Source organism: Chlamydotis macqueenii, chromosome 1 (genome assembly GCF_036417535.1).
Source record: "Chlamydotis macqueenii isolate bChlMac1 chromosome 1, bChlMac1.mat, whole genome shotgun sequence".
Classification (NCBI taxonomy): Eukaryota; Metazoa; Chordata; class Aves; order Otidiformes; family Otididae; genus Chlamydotis; species Chlamydotis macqueenii.
Window position 1 is genome coordinate 37607621 of NC_141556.1, and position 18948 is coordinate 37626568.

The 18948-nt window shown below is 40.5% G+C and overlaps 2 protein-coding genes across 2 annotated transcripts; both read right to left on the reverse strand.

The window, feature by feature from the left end:
- Positions 1-1212: 1212 nt before the first annotated feature.
- On the reverse strand, positions 1213-5943 carry LLPH (LLP homolog, long-term synaptic facilitation factor). The gene is made up of 3 exons (XM_086748876.1): positions 5880-5943; positions 5506-5689; positions 1213-2124 (listed from the first exon to the last, which is right to left on the reverse strand). The coding sequence occupies exons 2-3, from the start codon at positions 5684-5686 to the stop codon at positions 1961-1963; spliced, it is 345 nt and encodes a 114-aa protein (XP_086605002.1). The 5' UTR covers positions 5687-5689; positions 5880-5943; the 3' UTR covers positions 1213-1960.
- Positions 5944-6111: 168 nt separating this feature from the next.
- On the reverse strand, positions 6112-14497 carry TMBIM4 (transmembrane BAX inhibitor motif containing 4). The gene is made up of 7 exons (XM_010120020.2): positions 14347-14497; positions 12544-12652; positions 11160-11265; positions 9622-9655; positions 8486-8603; positions 7950-7995; positions 6112-7363 (listed from the first exon to the last, which is right to left on the reverse strand). Exons 1-7 carry the CDS (start codon positions 14441-14443, stop codon positions 7157-7159), a joined length of 717 nt encoding a protein of 238 aa, XP_010118322.2. The 5' UTR covers positions 14444-14497; the 3' UTR covers positions 6112-7156.
- Positions 14498-18948: the final 4451 nt, after the last annotated feature.

Below are 18948 nucleotides of genomic sequence, written 5' to 3' on the forward strand. Positions count from 1 at the left end.
GAACCACTGGGTGGATATGGAATTGGCTGGATGGCCACACTTGGAGAGTGGTGGTCAACAGCTCAATGTCCAGGGGGAGACTGGTGACAAGTGGTGTTCCTCAGGAGTCCATACGGGGCCCGATCCTGTTTAACATCTTTATCAGTGACATGGACAGTGGAATAGAGTGCACCCTCAGCAAGTTTGCTGATGACACCAAGCTGTGTGGTGCAGTTCACATGCTGGAGGGAAGGGATGCCATCCAGAGGGACCTTGACAGGCTGGAGAGGTGGGCCCATGCAAACCTCAACCAGGCCAAGTGCAAGGAAATACAGGGAGCAATGCTTTAGCAGGACCTGTTGTGCCAAGGGGTAATGTCCCTTTTAGGACAAGGGGTAATGGTTTTAAAATAGAAGGAGGTAGATTCAGACTGAACCCCAGGAATAAATTTTTTACCATGAGGGTGGTGAAGCACTGGAACAGGTTGCCCAGAGAGGTGGTGGATGCCCCATCCCTGGAAACATTCAAGGCCAGGTTGGATGAGGCTCTGAGCAACCTGATCTGGTTGGAGATGTCCCTGCTCCTTGCAGGGGGGTTGGACTAGATGACCTTTAAAGGTCCCTTCCAACCCAGCCATTCTAGGATTCTATACTACTTTTCCCCTAACAATAATAAAAAATCCACTGTACTTTCCCAGAAAAAAAAAACAAAAACAAAAAAAACCCCCAAATTTTCTAACAGCTTCAGTTCTTAGTGGATTTTAGCACAGTATAAGCTAGTGTAATTACTTTCAAAAGAATAAATCCCACTTCCTCTGCCCAAGTTATCACACCAGACACATATCACTATTTGTGGGCAATTACAGAACGTGGATCCCATCTTGGAGGAAGCTGGACAAAGGTTATGCTCTTTATCGATAACGGTCCTTCAGCAGGCAACATACTGCAGGACCAGTACTGTAATTATTTCCATCCTTGAAATGAGAGACATTTTAAAAACACAAGCTTTCAGGGCAACTAATTCTTGCATCTGTCATCACACGTTACTGCCGAGTAATATGCAACCAACTGTAGCTAATCACATATAAATGGCATCTGTTACACAATCACGCAGTATTTTATCCTAAGCCCACACTGTAAAGCATGATAGATGAGTACAATTTTAAGAGGAATAAAAGGCTACTGAAAATACATATGGAAAAGTAAATTCTCATTTACTTTACTGAAACTTGGAAAAGGTCTTAAATAAAAGTATTTTATTTCCAATCTGTGCATTTGCATTCTCTCATATTAATAATAAAATAATCAGTTTTACTTTCAGTTATTTAGCTCCTGCAGTATTTCAGTTGCAGACAAAGTGAAATACATATTTGTTCCAACAGCTTTGTCTTTTTACTTACAGAAGTTTCATGAAGCCTTGATGTTGGTTTCAGTGTCTAATCTCTTTTAAGTTACATGCTAAAAGCCCATTTTTGTTAATTACCAGATGCTAAAAGTAACACAAATTGGCACAACAGAAGTAATTTTACAGAAAAATCTAAAGGATACGGTGAGTTTACAGAATTCTTTGGTTAAATTTACTAAAAGCCAAGTTACATTGACAAAGACCACAGTACAAAAACAATTTCATTTCATTATTTGTAGGATTTCCTTTAGCATTTTCAGCAATCATAATATAAAAGATGAAGACTGCCCCCTCAAGAAAACAGAGAACCACAGATACTTTGTTTATTCAAAGGCACTCAGCTTGCTTTTTGGGTTTTTGGTTGGTTGATTGGTTTTGGTTTTGTTTCGTATTTTTTTTTAAGTTTGGAAAGACACCAAGTTGATACTGCTTTCGTCATTTGCTGGCCTAACAGTCTCTTCAAGAATTCATGCAACACAATAAATGACACTCAGTGGTCAAGTACAAAAATATTATGTAATTATTTGGGATATTTATTTTGCGAGTAAAATGTCCACAATCTTACAAAACTCCGATTTTACCAGACTAGGCCTTTGGCCAACTTTGATTTTTTTTTCCCTTTAACGCGCTGTGCCTTAAGTTTCTTTCTCTGCCTGGAATTCATCCATATTGGGTACTGTCCATGCTGGTCTAGAAGAGTTTTTTTGTTTCGTTTATTATCTATGTCCATTTTGCAGTCATCTGAAAAAGAAAGATTTTTACAGTGAGTAAAATACATGAATTGGCTTCACAGAAGCTATTTTGTAACTATATTCCCCAAAAATATTCCTAGACACAACAGTTATTTCTATGTAGAGAGTTGAAGGCTTTATACACTGAAAGTGTTTTCCAGACCAATACAATTGCAACCCAGGAACTTCACAGCTGATAACAAATACGCAGAATTTTCCCTAAAGGCCCATGTCTGGGCAAAGCACCTTATTCTTTAGTCTGCCATCTCTTCCAATACTGTGTATAAAAACATTGTGTGTGGTCTCCTTCAAAAGCTGCAACCATATAGGAAGCCATAGGCTTACTGAAACATATGCACAATTAAATACTTTTTACGACATAATGTTTAAGAACTGTTCTAAAAAATTAAATTGAGTGGAAGATGAAAACAGGTAAAGAGAAGAATAAAGAGAAAAGCTGAAATACAACGCAGTACAAAGCATGAGCCAGTGATGCTACGCTTGTCTCAAAAAGTGAGGATGAGGTCAAGTCTAATATATCTAGAGACAGAAACAGAGGATGAATCTCTAGGATCTGGAAGATCGCCTGCGAGGAGGTCACTCCCAAGAACAGCGTCCCCAGCTAGCTAACACCACGTGTCTTGGTGAGACAACAAGGCTACAAGGGGAACACTTTGTTAAGTATAGATTTGCACTGTGCTCTACTATTTAATTTCAACCTCGTTTCCAAACCATCCATGTGCAACTCTAAAAGCTTTATCACGAGTTTTTACAGAGAGGAAAAAATACTTTTTTATGTTGTGCCTCTCTGATGTTGGGAGAAAAAGTTCATGAGTAAAAGGTCAAGGTGCTACTTCCGTAGCTGAAGCATGCTGATAAGTTCACAGGGATCTGCACCAGAGAGACGTGCTTAGGGAACCATAAAGCTGGGACAGGAACACTCATAGTTAGCAGAGAATCAGCAGAGGCCTACAGCCTGCTGGCACAACTGAAGGCTGATCCACCAAAGGACAGGCAGTGGAAAAAGTCCCGGCTCCAGAAACCTCCTGAGATGTCAGAGAAACACAACATGAGGCCTCCTTAACAACCTTGTTTTCCAAATGTCATAGAAAGAGAGAGAGTCCCCAACACCATCAAAAAACCAACCCTCCAAGAAAACCAGCTGTACATAAGCTTCTTCTCTTGACTCCTGTCCTATCATATGACTGAAGTTAATGTGTTACACAAATTTTGACTGCAAAAAAGCATATCCACAATAAACATCAGTTGCAACATTAATTAAACAAAGAAACACTCCTGGACAAAAAAAATACCAGTTGTTCACATAACACAATGTTTTCACCACTTTACAATCTCAAGGATGCGGTAGGAATCAGTAACAGGAAGAAACCTACTGAACAGAAGTGACATAAAGAAAATGACATAATGACATAAAGAAAATCTATCAAAGTTGTTAAAGACAGAAAAGGATGAAGAAAAAAAAAAACCTATAAAGGTACGTTATTGAAGCAGACTCAATGGATCCGATTATCTTGAAAAATATGTGCATGCTCACAAAGTTTTAAAAACAGCTACAAAACCATTTTTGATCAAAGGCTAGCCAGACCTTCCATTATTTTTCCCTAACAACAAAAACTGGAAAAAAAGTTATTTCAGAGTGCGCTGTGAAAAATACCTTAAGGTAACACACGAAAATTCCCTAATACACCTATACACTTTCCTAGGCTGGAAAAGTATTCATCTCTCTACAAAGAGTGCATATTCTAAATGAACCCTTCATCTACTTAAGTCCTTACAACATTTGGCGACGTGATGAGCTCCCTTCCATCAGCACAAAAAGTTAGTGCTGAAGAGTCCTCTCAAAGAGGACACCATTGTTTTCACAAAACTTGAAGCTGTTTTGTGAAATATGTATATACTTAAATATTTCTCAGGCTGCTATCTGTCTGCAAAGACTGAGTGAAATTGGCCACTTGTAGAAAAGTTGCCAGCAGACTTGGAAAGGGGTGCAGGAACGACAGCCAGGCATTTGCTTCAGAAACTAGGCTTAAGACAACGTTTCCTCCAGCTTCAGCATCAGTATCACAAGGCTGACAATATTCCAAAACACTTTGGAAATTCAATCCTAACAATCCCATAAAGAACAACTTTTACATCTGGTTTATGGGACAAATCAGAACCATGGATAAAATTACAAATTATACTCCAAGCTACCCTTAATTGGGCAAGTATTTTTATATAGCGTTCTATTTCCATTTTCAATATAGTTTACAGGCTCTGCTATACAACTTCACACCACCTCCCTGTCCTTCCTAATATCCGAGACACTGACAAAACCGGCCGCATGACTGACAGTGATTACTAAGATTATTCTACAGCCCCACTGTGGTGTCTCAAGAGACTTCTGCATGCCACATAAAAAGCCCACACCAGCAATATCCTAACAGCTTAAGTGGCATAAACTGGAGGAAAAAAAAGGACTATGGTTTAGTTTAGTCTGCAATTTTGGAAAGAGAAGGTGTCTTTCTGACTCCTGTCCAATATGTAGCTATTTAAAAACTTTGTTTCCACTTCCTGGGTTACTTGCTTTATAGATTACACCCTATTCAAGGAGCATGGTATTATCTGTAGACACTTAATGTCATCCACTTTTGCACAATGTGGAACGCAGTGTTAATTAGCATACAAAAGCAGGGTCCCTACTACTTCTACTTTGAGACAGTACACTTAAAAACAAACAAATAAAAAAAATCACTCTAGTCTTGATAAAATTTCTACAAAATCACTTTAGATTTCGGTCCAACTTTCATGTTTAGCGTCCTTAAACTAGGGGGGAAATTATATCCTATCTCCAGCTTAATAGGAAATATAATGCTGTGACTGAAAAACCTGCAAAGTGATGAACCCTCACTCACCTGATGTCTTCACAAAGAGAGATCTCTCTATAAAATACTATAGACTTTCAATCAAATGTTAATTAGCTTGTTCCGCAAGTGACCAGATGCAAACCAATGCTGGGAGATGACCAGATTCAACGATTTAATAGCATCTTTTGGCTTTAAAAGACAAAGATTTGGTTTTCCAACTCACTACCTGTAATAACCCTTAAGTCAGATCACGACAGTGAAAATCACAGGAACGATAATAAATATACCGCAGGACACGTGGGTGGCTGCAACAGAAAAACCGGTACAGTGAAAAACACGCCAGACACGTGACGGGGAAAGGAGAGGGAGAAGGAAAACACGGCGGGGCACTCAAAGGCAGGTCTTGGGCAACCAGGGCCGCCTGACAGCCGGCGCAGGACCCTCGGCCTCCTCCGGGGGCGGGCCCGGTTTGCCAGCGGGGCCTCGCCGCAACTGCGGCACCACGCCGGGAGAGCCCAACTCACCGGCCTGCTCCAGGACTTTCTTGGCGGGCAGCACGGTCGCCACCTCCTTGACCTCCTCCATGACGACATCCGCCTTGCTTCCCAGGATTTTTTTCAGCCTCTCCAGCTCCTTGGGCGCGTTCTTCTTCCTCTTCTCCGCCCGCATCTTCCTCTTCCATTTGCTCCTCAGGCTCTTCGCCATGTCCTGAGGGGAGGGGAAGGAAGAGGGAGGCAGTGAGGGCGAGGCAACGGCAGGGCAGAGGAGCCGTTAAGGCGGCGCGGGCGCCATCGCCTCGGCTGCCGCCCTCCCAACGGCCGGGCCGCGCGTGGACACAGGGCCGCGCGTGGACACAGGGCCGCGCGTGGACACAGGGCCGCGCGTCCCCCCCGCTCACCTCCGCCGTGCACGAGGCCACTGGCCGCCCCTGCGCTGGGTCGCGTTCGCTATCCGCGCATGCGCAGGGCTGTGCACACCGACACGTCTGGCCCCGCCCCCTCCGGTGCTACCGTAATTCTCCAATGGAGCGCGCAGCCTCCGGGCCAGCTACGCGCACCTAGCTGGATCTGCGGGCGCGAAAGAACGTCCCGGCACCGCGGCGTGGAGACGGACGAAGACATAAACACGTATTTCGTCACAAGGGAAAAAGCGAAGTTTTATTTTTAGCTGAATGAAACCCTATGACAGAACAATTTGCAGTGGTGCTTCGTCAATAGCCTCAGCCAAGGGCCAGATGGAAGCCCACCTTGTCACTGCTGTGGTAGGGCACCGGGCGTTTCCCAAGTACTGCTCACCTTTCAGGTAACCTCTCACGGACAGCACAGGCCAGCGGTAACATTACTTTGACAGAAACACTGAATATGAAGTAAGAAAGCCTTTAAAAACTGTTTTTTACCCTGCCTGCCCTTCCAGGATTTCAACAGCTTGGACCTCTCCGCTGCTCGGTGAGGGTTGGCAGTGCTCATTCTCAGCGCCCTGAAGTTCTCCAGTCCAAGCTGCACGAACAGACTAAAGGCTTCGCCATTTTTATTGACAATCAACCTTAATATACACAAGTTGATAAAATGCCAGAATCCATCTCCAAATTATTTTCCAGAATATGGAAAGACAGGCAATAAATAATACTTAAATGAAGAACATTCCCTTTAATTGCTTTAATGCCCTCCCAGCTTACGTGATAATGTGACGGCTCTTAACAAGAAAGAACATCTCTGTTAGAGACAGCATTCCATTTTACCAAACAAAAACTAAAAAAAAAATTTAAGCTTAGTAAAACATTGCACAATAATAAACTGAAGCTCCCCTTATGTGGTATACACACTCAGAATCCCAAAGGAAACATTTCCAGCAGCTGCAGAAGAGCAGAGAGAGGCTTACTCTGGAGAGATCAGAAGCTGGCAAACATTTTAATCATGAATTATGTCAAGTGCAAATTAAGTGATTAAAAAAGTGACTGAAATGATGACAGCATGTTAACTACATCAAATATATATTCTAGAGAACTGTAGCTACATAAAAAGGCTTTTTTTTTCCTAAGGAGAGAACATTCATGGAATGAAAAAGTAATAAAAGATTCAGGCTCTAGAAGACAGAACTACAGAGTTTGTAGATCATCCAAACGCTATTTAAGTACTTAACTTCATATATGCTAAAGCCAAAACACATCACTTTTGACTATTTTTTATTAAATGCCTCCAGTAAACGCAGCAAGTGTAAGAACAGACTGATGATGTCCAGGTAGAGATTGATTGCAGCCAGTATGTACTCTTCAGGGGATAATTTGTGCATCAGCAAATGAGTGTCATAAATAATATATCCACAAAACAGAAGAGCTCCAGCAGCAGCAAACACCAACTCTATGGTCTCACTATAGAAAAACAGCTGGAGGCAAATGAAACAAACAAACAAAAAAACCCAACAAAACTGTAAGTTTCATTTTCTTTTAAATATTAAAATCCCTGCATAATGACATGCCACACTTAAAACAAGGATACACACTGTCTTTTTACTGTCATGTACAGACAAATACAATATTATGATGACATTTCAGTGTTCTTATTTCATATAGTCCCCAGTCACCCTTTAACTGAGTAAAAGTGCCTCTACTTAGGAGAGAGGAAGCTCTCTTCTCCAGAATATTAACAGCAGAAAAATCAAAAAAACAAAATATAATTAAAACCTGGATCTCCTTCCCATTCTCTCAATCAACTAGTAGATCTTGACTGAAAAATTTTGTCAATAACACAAACACCACTTGTACACTAGCAAGAACAGCATCTAATAAAAATCTGAATCGGAAATGAATGGGTGAAAGCTCACCAGCATGATCTGCAACAGTAATGGATATGGTTAGGATTTTTCTTTCATTAAGTATATTGGACTGCACAAACCCTTTCTGTTATATGAGAAGTCAGTAAAAGATTCATGCTAAAGAATATTTTTTAACCTTGAATGCAAGGCATCTTACCCTCAAGAAACCAGAGATGATTAGAATCCACAAACAAGCAAAGAGGCTGGAAAAAAAAGGAATTTAAATTGTAAGCAATAGTATCTTTTTTTTTTTTAATTTTACTTAAAATATCTTCCCTTCCTATAAAACCTCTTCATAATATATTTGGTAATGTCCATAATTCTTTGATGCCAACTGTTCACTGGTATCAGCAGTAAAAGTTGTTTTTATAAAGCTGTCAAAAGTTATGTCCTAACTTTACTTTTTAAAAAATATTTGAAGCAGCTGCCTTCTGGCCCAGTGAAAAATCTAGGTAAACTAGTTTTCTAGTGTAATACTATGGTTTTAAGAATCATAATCACAGAAAAGAGTTTCTTACCAAGAAAGCAGAACTGCACAAAATGAACAATTTAAGATAAATGACACCCTCACTATTCCCTTAAAGCAGTTTCTATTGACCGATATTCATTATCATATCTGCAAAGCTTTCTTTAAAAGGGGAAAAACTAGCTTAATTTAAAAAAATAAATAAATTTATTTATATGACAACCTACCCTGCTCCAAATTTGCTGAAGTCTCTCTTTGACTGCAAGGTATACGCAGTCAGTCCAAGAAATACAGCAGTAGTAAGAATAAAGGCTTGCAAGACGATGGACACATCATAGAAACTCACTATAAACAGAAGAAGTAAATTGTCATTTAAAGAACACCACACTATGTATTCACTAAGTTATCTTTTAAGGAAACAGAAGTTTAAACTTTCACAGACAGGAAAAAAAAAATCTGAAGTGTCAACAATAAAAGTAAATTATGCCTAAACTTGCCTTTGCACTTCAAAATTATGATCATAGGACTCAGAGACCCTTGCGCTAGCCAAGTTTGACAGTTAGAGTATAGCTGTAGCTTCTTAAATTTAGATAACAGATCTTCCCTACTCACAATAAAAAATATTTTTTTAAAAAAAAAGAGAATAAGAAATATTTTTAAGCCTAGATATGTGAAAGCTTAAGGAAAAAGCTATCTGTATTTTTCAGGATACTGAAACAAGAAAAAAAAAAAATCACAAGACACTGAGTCCTCTGTAAAGGCTCATAGAAGTTTTGGTTAGGGGGTAGGAAGGAAAAGATAAGAGAAATGAGTGGAACTTTTTTTCTTCCCTCCTTCCTCCTTAATCTTTCTTTTCCCCAAATAACTTTTTTTTTTTTTTTTTGCAGGAGATCATAAACCATAATGAAGAGGTTTCAACTTATGGTGGAAGCTATAATGCAACGTGATGCCATGCCTTGCCCACACACTGCCCCACCTCAACCCTGACAACAAAGTACAGAACTCTCCAAACTCAAAGTAATTCCCTAGGAGGAAACTGAGGGGGAAGATAAGGTTATTTCACTTGCAGATCAGCTCTGCTGAGAGCTGCCTTCTATGAAAAATCACTGCTAGCTGTACCGAAAGGACAGATGGCACAACTCATTTCTCACTTCAGGTTTATACAGCTTGAGATCTGGATCAGAATCCAGTTTTCTCCCTTGATTCCCTGGGGTTTTTTTGCTGAACTCATTAAAGTTTTCAAACAGGGGATTTATTATCACTTTAGTCATGTCCAGGAATCTCAGATGGCAACTAGTACAACATATTGGGTTCCTTTTCCAATGTCTTTAAGGAATCAGACAATAGGATGGATACCATTTACCTGAAATGGCAACTGTCAGTGCTTCCAGTAGGGTCTACAAAAAGTAAAACAAAAAAAACCATACATAAAACAAAAAAAAATACATAATCCCAGCGTGCATTACATTAGCTTTCTTGTTAAATCTTTGTATATGAAAACATGTTTAATTTTGAACAAGAAAATGGCAATCACACTGTCTTACTGTGCTGGAAGTTGCTGTGTTACACAATAATAATACAATATAAACTGAAAATAAATGAGACAGCCCCTACAGGAAAATGCCATTTAGGTTTTCTACTCGAAACACACAGCATTCTTACCACACTTCTTACAAACTATTCAAGTGGCTATAAAATTTCTCTCAACTGCTATTAGAAATTAACTGTTTTCAGCTTTTTGCATACTTTTCAATATTTGAGATACTTTCATCCAACACTCTTAATATCTCATTAGACAGCTAAGCGTTTGCACCAATTTCCTTTTCCCACTCGTCCTTGTTTTGAAACAGATAACTTAGAATTAACATATTATTGAGGTCTAGGCTGAAAGCTAGTATGAGCCCTGAGATTTTCTAAAAGTCAATTTCAAATTAAGTTTCATTACAATAAAGTGTGAGAAAAGTATTTATGGCATGAACCAAGAGGTCAGAAATAACAGAACACTTAACCCATATTAACCCGTATCTTTTTTAAACAAATTTAAATCCTTCTATTGCTGCACAATGCAATAATTAAACCATCATACCACAAACTCCCACATCACATTTGGCCAAACTATTGCATCACTCCTTGTTACAGCAGCACTTGTTGAAAGTTTCTAAACATTTTACTCTCCTGCAAGAGTTCCGAAGCCAGGAAGCATATAACCGCGTTACTGTTTAAACAGTCTTTTACTTACATAGCAAAGCTGTCTGCCTATTGTATCACAAATACAGTTTAGACAACTCCTAAAGCATCAAATTCCAGTGGTGCTAGTGTGACTTCTTTTCAGAAGGCTGAGTTGATATATAATCCAAAATATCCAAGAGCAACAGTTAGTCTGTATCTACAAATTTGCAAGATCAAATTTGCAGGAGACTGATTTGAGGGCAGCTCTGATTCACCTGCTTGTGTTGGAAACGTGCTCAGAATTTAGCACCAAAAAGAAAACAATCAATGAAATAGACACATATGGCTGTCTGCATTTGGGTCTCTGCTGGAGGTTGTCCATTAAACAAATAAGGTAACAGAAATGTCTCCTTCTTTTGTACTGAGCAGTTCCATAGAAACATCACTGACATAACAGAACAATGAAAGCAGATAGACAGATGTATTTATACATATGCACGGAAAAAAAAAAGCTTGCTCAACCTGATTCCAAGTTCTAACACTCTTCCTAAAAATATGCTGGAAGAAACCTCAAGTAGAAGAAGCTATCCAGGAATAACCTGTGGACAGAACCTCCAAAAAATAACTCAGAACTTTGTAAGTATATAGCCACCACTAGTACGCTTCAAGGAGTTCATCACAATGACAGATAATTCTAGACACTATTGAAACTGAATGCATATAAACACTTACAAATCCAAAAAGCAGGTATAAATTAACAGGATGCTGGTGTCTGTAGAGGATCAGTGCCACGATTACAGCCAACGATCCAAACGCAGATATCAAAAGCAAGGCAGGCCTGTAAAGTTTTGTACAAAAAAAGTAATCAAAATTAAAACAAAATATCAGGAAGACTAAAAAACATTTTATACAAACCCAAGTTTTTAAATGATCACCTAGATAAATACACTGATCTGTATATCCAAAGTAAATGTAAAGTAAGTTTTACAATAAAACTGCTCTAAAACATACCACCACAGATAATCAGTTAAAAATAGTACACTCATAAGTAAAGACAATTTTTTCACACTGAAGCAGAAGACTGCCCAGGAATCCATCACCTGGAGATGAACTCATATGAATAGAAAAATCCATCTGTACTAAACTAATAGCCTTGAAATACATGTAATACTTTGCCTATTAAGAACTCCACATTCAGGGAACTGGTTTTTTTTATAAGCACCTGAATGCAACAAACAGGGGCAATAAGTGTACGAAAGAAAACCAGTACTGATCAATCAACAATGCTGTTATTAAATCATTCAAGCAGCCCTCCAAGCAAAAACCAGACTGAAATCAAACACAAGATCACAACAGTTCTGAGCAAGACGATTTTATATTATCAGATTTAACTAGAAAGCTGTAGTTTTACAACCTCTGTTGTATAAACTATAGCTTATAAAGAAACTTTCATACAGTGTTTGATGCTCCCTTTTTTTATTTGGGCTTTGAAGTGGAAGTAAAAGCAAAGTCCGCAAGTGCACTTGGGGGAAAACAGAAACTGGACTCAGTGCTCTCCTCCTTTTCCTACTTGTTCCCTTCCCCTGCCTGTTCAACGTTTTGGTTTTTGAAACTTCTTTTTTTCCTCATGGAAATCTGAAGGGCAAAAAGAAGCAAGCTCACAGGAATTTTAGCAGACTAGTTTTCAGGAAAAACACAAAAGGAGATGGGGGAGGGAGGGTGAGGAGTAAGACATGATTCAGCTTTTTGGAACAGGTACCTATAAACAACAGCATTCCAAACAGATTGTAAAAGCAGATACAAGACCATAAAAGAAGAAATGTCAAAATAGTTGAGATGTTCTGCAACTGATGTATAGGTTTTCATAGCGTAAATATTAACATAAGCACTATTAATAAAGTATTGATTAAAATAAACTTCAATGATAACAATAAAAATACATTTTAATAATAAAATGTCAGAAAAGTTATCTCCTAGTCAGGTTACAAAATTTCTATTACAGAATGCAAAGACAGAGTATAAAAATGATAAGGAAGATTGAAGTGTTCCAGAGCAACAAACTACATGAACTATATTTAACACATGATAAACAGCCCCGTTTCATATTGGTATTTACCTTTCATGAACAAATCCCTGCACTCCAGTAGAGTACAGAAAAATTGCAGATATGACTGTGGTCAACAGAACTTGAATGGAAAGAATGCTGTACACTTTCCGTAGAAAAGCTAGAATAAGAAAAATAAAAATGAAGTAACTTTTGAGTTACACTTGCAAAGTTCAACAGTGAATTAGATACAAGTCTTCTATTTGATAAGGAGCTATTAGAAACTCTTTATTCCATGAAAAAGCACAGAGCAGAGTGGTAAGAAGCCATTTTGTCTTTAAAAACTGACAGAGTATTCCAGCAAAATTAGATTTATACCTGGACATCATTAATTAAACAATAGCAATGATGACAAAAGAAATAAAAAAAAAACAAACATTGGAAAGGAATTTACTTCAGACTATTTTAAAAACGACATATACCTAATCTCACTAAGTTGCTAACAGCATACCTTCTCTATCATGTTACTGGTATCTAATGGACCTAAATGAAGAAAAATTAACTTGAAAGTTCTTTGGAAAACAGAAACAGCCAGAAAAGTTTCAAAAGGAAAAACTTTTACAGTAATAAGTATTTGGTTGACCTTCTGCCATATTAAATGTTGTTCATCATAATTTGCAACATGCATTGTACTGAATGGGTGTCTACAGATAGAAACTGCTAGAAAAAAAAAATCACAAAATTAAGATAACAGGCTTCATAATTCCAGAATTATGAAGCGAAGAGTGGTTCAGGACATACAGATACATCATACAGATATTCCCTGTTCTGAATGGAAGGAGACCCAGTCCATTATGCAAAACGCTCTGAAAGGAAGAACAAGCTTACAGGAAGAATCAATTCAATCTTTAATAGCATAGCCTAAACACATTTAAGGGCACATACTACCAGAAGCTGAATTATCTGCTTGCAGCAGGTGAAGTTAAATATACCTGATAACCATGAGGGACTGGGGCCTACCTTGTGGTAACAAAACGAACAAACCTAGAAGTAGCCTTCTCTCCACGCTACTAAATGCACCTGCAATTTTGCCTACAGCAATATCTCTTTCAGATGTCCTATAGCGTCCTTTATTTTCCAAACAAGAGAAAACTGTATTTTTCTAAGAGGGGGTCTCCTGTTTGTCAGAAACAACTAATAAAAATTCACAGCACACAGCTGCTCTTATTCCAAGAGGCATCCAATAACATTATAACCCTATTTCAGCAAGGATTGCTGATTAGACACCTCTACAAGAGTACTCAATGCATCTGAGACCTGCCTGTCAACAGCAAAGCAGTATTTCATAGCTACTAGTATGATCTTACGGCATATGAACACTTAAGCAGAAGAGACAGTATTTTAACATCTCATAGAAAAAAATTAAAATCTCTCAGCCTCCTGGTTAAACTAGTGTAATTATGGGCACCAATTTTAGCTTTTATACATCTTACGTATCATATTTGGGCTTCAAAGTGCATCACTCTGGGAAAAATCAAGTCTGGACCTATATGGGTTTAACCCCCCTGACAAAAAGACCTGCGGCCTATGCACTAAAAAGATAAAATCCAGTCCTTCGTTGGCCACTGATCTTTCTCGCACCCTCGATGAGGGTGGACAAGTAACGCCCTGACTTCTCACTCACAGCCTTCACCCAGAAGCTTAAAATCTTGCGCAGAAGCTGAGTTCAGCTAAACGCCACAGGCGAGGGAGGTGAGCAGAGAGGATCTTGTTGGGAGCGCTGGGGCAGGACCCCCCTCTGACCGCCCGGCAAGGGGAGGCAGCGGGGGCCTCCCTGCGAGGGCGGGGGGGGACTCGCTTATCCCCAGTCCCTACCCATGCGGACGTGGACGCTGGCCGAGGCCACGTTGGTGCCATAGTTGAAGTCATCTTCGATGGAGCTCCGCGGGTAACGCTCCGCCGCCGCCGCCATCGCCGCCTCCCTCCCTCCCTCCCAGCAACGGCAGCAGTCCGCCCCGCTTCCGGGAGAGGCAGTCGCACTCCGCACCGCCGAGCAGGGCCCTCCGTCGAGCGACCGAGCTCGTCGATCGCGGCTGGCCGCCTTCCCCGGGGGCGCTGTGGGGATGGCGGCTTGGGGGGGGATTCTGCGCTGCACCCGGCCGTACCGGACCCGCCCGGCTTCCCCCGCGGTCGCTGCAGGGTGGTCAGAGTCTGCAGCAGGGGAGAGGGGCAGGACTGAGGAGAGTGGCGGCGGCCGGGGGTGGCGGTGCCGAGGGCTGCGGCCTAACGGCTGCCGCGGGTGGCCGGTGAGCGCGGGGCTCGGCCTGGTGTGCCTGAGCGGGGAGCGGCCGCGGGAGGAAAGAGCCGCCCGCGTCCTTTAGCTTTTACGTGCGGGGTTTTAACCGGTAGAGTAGGATTGGGTTTCCTAGGAGGATCTCTTTAGTGCGCTGACATTTGCTCACCGAGACCTGCCCTGCGCGTTATTCCGACGGCTCCAGAAAGTGTTGTGTTTGTGTTTATCTTAAACGCCATTTCCTCTTTCTGTTTTAGGTCTGAAGAGGAAGTTCTGCTGACTGAAAAAAATCAGCCCTTTTACTGGTTTTCACCTTTGATTCCCCTCTACCCGCTATGCGGAAAGAGTCCTCCAGCAAGGCAGGGCTGTCCAAGGCTACGAACGCAGCGCTGCGTTCGGCACTAACTGGGAAAAGAGGCTTTGTGTGTTACTATCGCTATCAATGTATATCCCACCAGAGACAAGTTTCACTTCTATAAACCTTTAATGCAAACTGGAATTTTATTCTGGCTTTTTGCCAGTTTTGTGTCCTGTCCATCAAAGTAAATTCAGTTTAATTCAATAGAACACAAAAGTGCTCAACATTTCTCAGGCATCATGTAGCGCTTTGTACAGTCAGATTTTGTACTTGGGGAGTTGTCCCCCAAAAGTTACCCGAGATGGTAGCTCCCATTTAGGAATCCAGAAAAGTTAAGATTTTGAGATGTGGGATGGGGAGCACAATATGTTGTTCTTTAACTTGTGAATGTTATCTAAGGCATGCCAAGAAACTGAAGTGATAGACACTTTAGAAATTTATGTAATGGATTAGGCTAAAAGTGCTTTCAAAAATTTGAAAATAATGGCGTCTACTGTACTGAGATTCTCAAGGGAGAACTAAATAAATTATATGACTCTGATGAAATAATTTTGAGCAAAGTTCTTCTACTGAGTCAACTTAAGATATTACATTTCAGTTGCAGATACAAAACTTAAGAACACGACTTTATATTCTGGGAAGTATTTATGGTTTTCCAAATGTCATTCTGCATTTTTAGTTGCTGCAGAGCAGGATCTTTCAGCTTTAATCCTGAATTTGGAGATTTATGCAGTTTGCATTGCTGAATAGTAACTGTTTTGAAAGAGCTATGCTATCTGCTTTCTCGCACGTGCCTCTACAGAAAAAGATGTTCTCCCAGAAGAAGGATTTGGAGTTCTGGACAAGCATCCTGTGTTACCTTCTCCTAATACGTTCAGTGCAATTTTCTTTAAAATGCCTCTTGGAGATGGCCTCACTTCTCTGTGAGAAACAGAAAATTTCAGAGCACTGCCACAGAGTTTGCCAGTATTGCAAGCCTCCAAATAGTTTTAGCCTGAAGAAGACTGAAGGAGGGACGTAATGGTACTCTTCAAATATTTTATAAAAGGCTGTTGCAGTTCTCCAGCCATGGAGAAAGTACTGCATAAGAGATAGTGTGGCTTAAACTCCAGTAAGGAAGATTCAGGGTGAAAAGTTGAGGACTTTCTAAGAGTAATAAGGGTAAAGCTGTGGAACAGTTAGCCTGGGGTTTAGGCACAGGTTGGGAGATAGAAGATTGCAGGAAACAGGCCTTTGCACTTTTGCACGCCCACTTTCTGTATGGAAGATGTTAGTCTGATGTAAGCCACCGAGAAGCAGTAACGGGCTTATTCAGAAAGGCAGGAGACAAAGCAGCGAATGATTTGATGACGCTGCTCGTGAGCGCAATCTGCCACGGTTGCCACAGATGGAAATGGAAAAATTACTTACATCTGCAACATTGAAAAGGCCTGCAATTTCTGTGCCAAAAGAGAGCATCATTCTTGTTTTAGGATCTTTTTCTGTTACTTGCAGGCACATGCAGAATGCGCTGTGCAGTGAGCGGTGCTTCAGTGACTGCAGTGAACCAAGGTTTAATAACACCAAGCCTGGCTGAGTGCTTTCAATGTCTTTGCAATTTTCCATTCCTCACTTGGGAAAGTATACCTTATAAAATCCTAAATATGCCTTATAAAAAGCGAAGTATGTTTTACATTGCCTTTCTTTTCTGTATTTGATGTTTCCATAAACATACCTCCATCACACTATTTTTATTTGAAACCGCTGCAGTCCCACAGTGACTTGCTTACGACTGGCTAGACGCTTCCACTCTGCATGCGTGCGTGCAGAGGTGAAAGAGCTTTCTGTTTTCCAGTTTCTGGTTTGGACTCTGGTATGGGGAAAGGAAGCTCGCTCTCACTAGAGCCCTGGTTAAGGACCATGGGCTCCTCTGTGCCTTTTGTCTGCATTACACATAATCGGTGGCTTTGCTGGAAAAAATCCATCTGGTGCTCAGAGGTACTTGGGGAAAGGTACTTGGAGCGTTGCCAGGATTCTGCCTCTTTCCAGAGGTTTGTTTTTAAATAATTGTGCTAGAGCTCTTTTGTTTGCTGCAGCTTTGAGCAGTGTTCCCAGAGTGACCACTCTCAGCACCACTTTGATATCCATCTGTGTGTCTTCACATCGTCATGGCTGTTGTTGAGGCAGCACTGAGCGATCTCCTCTTCCCAGATTGCAAAGCCTGTGACCTCTGCATGGCTCCGTACAAATGCATGAGACACGACTGCTGTAATATTGCTGGCGTGCAGGGTGTGCGGTTTCAGGAGTACGTGGTCACACATGGGGCCCCGTGGCTGCCTGCCAGCCTTTCAACAGGAAGGTAACATCCAGGCAATTTGTGTTCGGAACGCTTCAGATGCGAAGCAATGTGGGAAAACGGGAGAGAAGTTTGATTATATAGGTGCATCCGCATGGCCATTAACCATTAATTTATCCCCAGGTGAACTTTGTTCTCTTAATTTCAAAATAGCTGGCTAGTTAAGTTAGAGGGATCATTTTATTGGGTGACCCTGAGGAATCTTAATTTGAAGAAGTGTTAGTTACTGTTAAATTGTTCTCACACTCAAAATACAAAGTTCTCCATGAGAAGTGGAGACAATCTAATACGTGCAAAGTTCTTCCAAATTGTATTTCAAAATGTACAGTATGTAGCTGCAAAACTGTCATGATGTTCTTACAGGGCAGGAAAATAACAAAGAAATTTAGGGACAGATGCGCCATCTGTTGCTTAAAAATCCCTCATGGTGAATTTTCAAATCCACAGATCAAGGGAAGAGAGTTTATCTTCTTTAGTACTTAGAGTTTCATGAGAAAGGCTGTGCCCTTTAGCAAGAAGGTCACCAAGCCAACCTTTCATTATTCCAGGATAAAAAACTCTCAATGTTCCTCCCATTTCCTAGAGCCCTTGTCTTTGCCTAATGATACGTATATTCTTTTTCCTATTAAATCTCATCTGCATTATGTATTTTTTTCATTACACCTCACCATATTGTAGCTCGATTAGCTCCTTTGTTTTTTCGCCCATGCATTGTTGATAAGACACGCCATTAGGTTAGTTTTGGGTCTTGGACTCACTGCACATCTCAAATGCAGTAAGAAATGGGTTGTGGCTAGGAACTGAGCTGTCTGGTGGCAGTAATCCATTGATGTGGGGAGTATGAGCTTACCTGCCAGGGAGCACGATGTGGAAGTTAACTGCCTGCACTGCCTGGACCTTTCTTTCAAGGACTGTGAACAGCTCTTGAACAGACATGTTGGTTTGACTGGCGTGATTTGGTGAGACATTTTGAATGGGGTCAGGGTGGGAATATTTCCTTTTGAAAACAGGACTTCAGGATCAATATATCTGGGCAGTTAATAGAGTAGTGCTGGTAGTTAATAAATTAATCCTAGCATTAAAAGTCTTCTCCCAAGGTGTTTGTCCATTTATGCAAGTCTCATATCTTTCAAGGGTGCAATCTTATTTTGACAAGCTGAGGTATTTTATATTTTAAGGTCAGGATCAAGCAGAAAGCTGTCTTTGCTTATAATCCCACCTTTGTTATTTTAGTAACTGCTGGAGTTGAAAAAAAGAGCATTACCATTTTATTCCATGTGTAAGACTGAATCTTGGGGAAATATAGGGTGCTACACTGACAGCCCAGTTATAGGTAATTTTCCCTTTTTATGAAATAATTTTTTTTCTTTTTTTTTTCATGGAGGTAATGTTACAAACTAAACCAATTTAATAAGTGCACTGCCTCATGAAATAGAAGGGCAAGCATTCTTAAATTTGTTTCTCTGAGTGAAACATCAAAACATTCCATGG

What these genes read in the sequence shown, in the direction of transcription:
- TMBIM4 (XM_010120020.2), bottom strand. Translation starts at nt 14,443, where the DNA reads ATGGCGGCGGCGGCGGAGCGTTACCCGCGGAGCTCCATCGAAGATGAC. An exon ending in TATACCTGCTTTTTGGATTT is followed by an intron (nt 9,656 to 11,159) that starts GTAAGTGTTTAT and finishes TACTTTTTGTAG; the next exon opens with ACCCTACTGGAAGCACTGAC. An exon ending in TTCAGCAAATTTGGAGCAGG is followed by an intron (nt 7,996 to 8,485) that starts GTAGGTTGTCAT and finishes TTTTTTTTCCAG; the next exon opens with CCTCTTTGCTTGTTTGTGGA.
- LLPH (XM_086748876.1), bottom strand. Translation starts at nt 5,686, where the DNA reads ATGGCGAAGAGCCTGAGGAGCAAATGGAAGAGGAAGATGCGGGCGGAG. An exon ending in GAAAGTCCTGGAGCAGGCCG is followed by an intron (nt 2,125 to 5,505) that starts GTGAGTTGGGCT and finishes TTTCTTTTTCAG; the next exon opens with ATGACTGCAAAATGGACATA.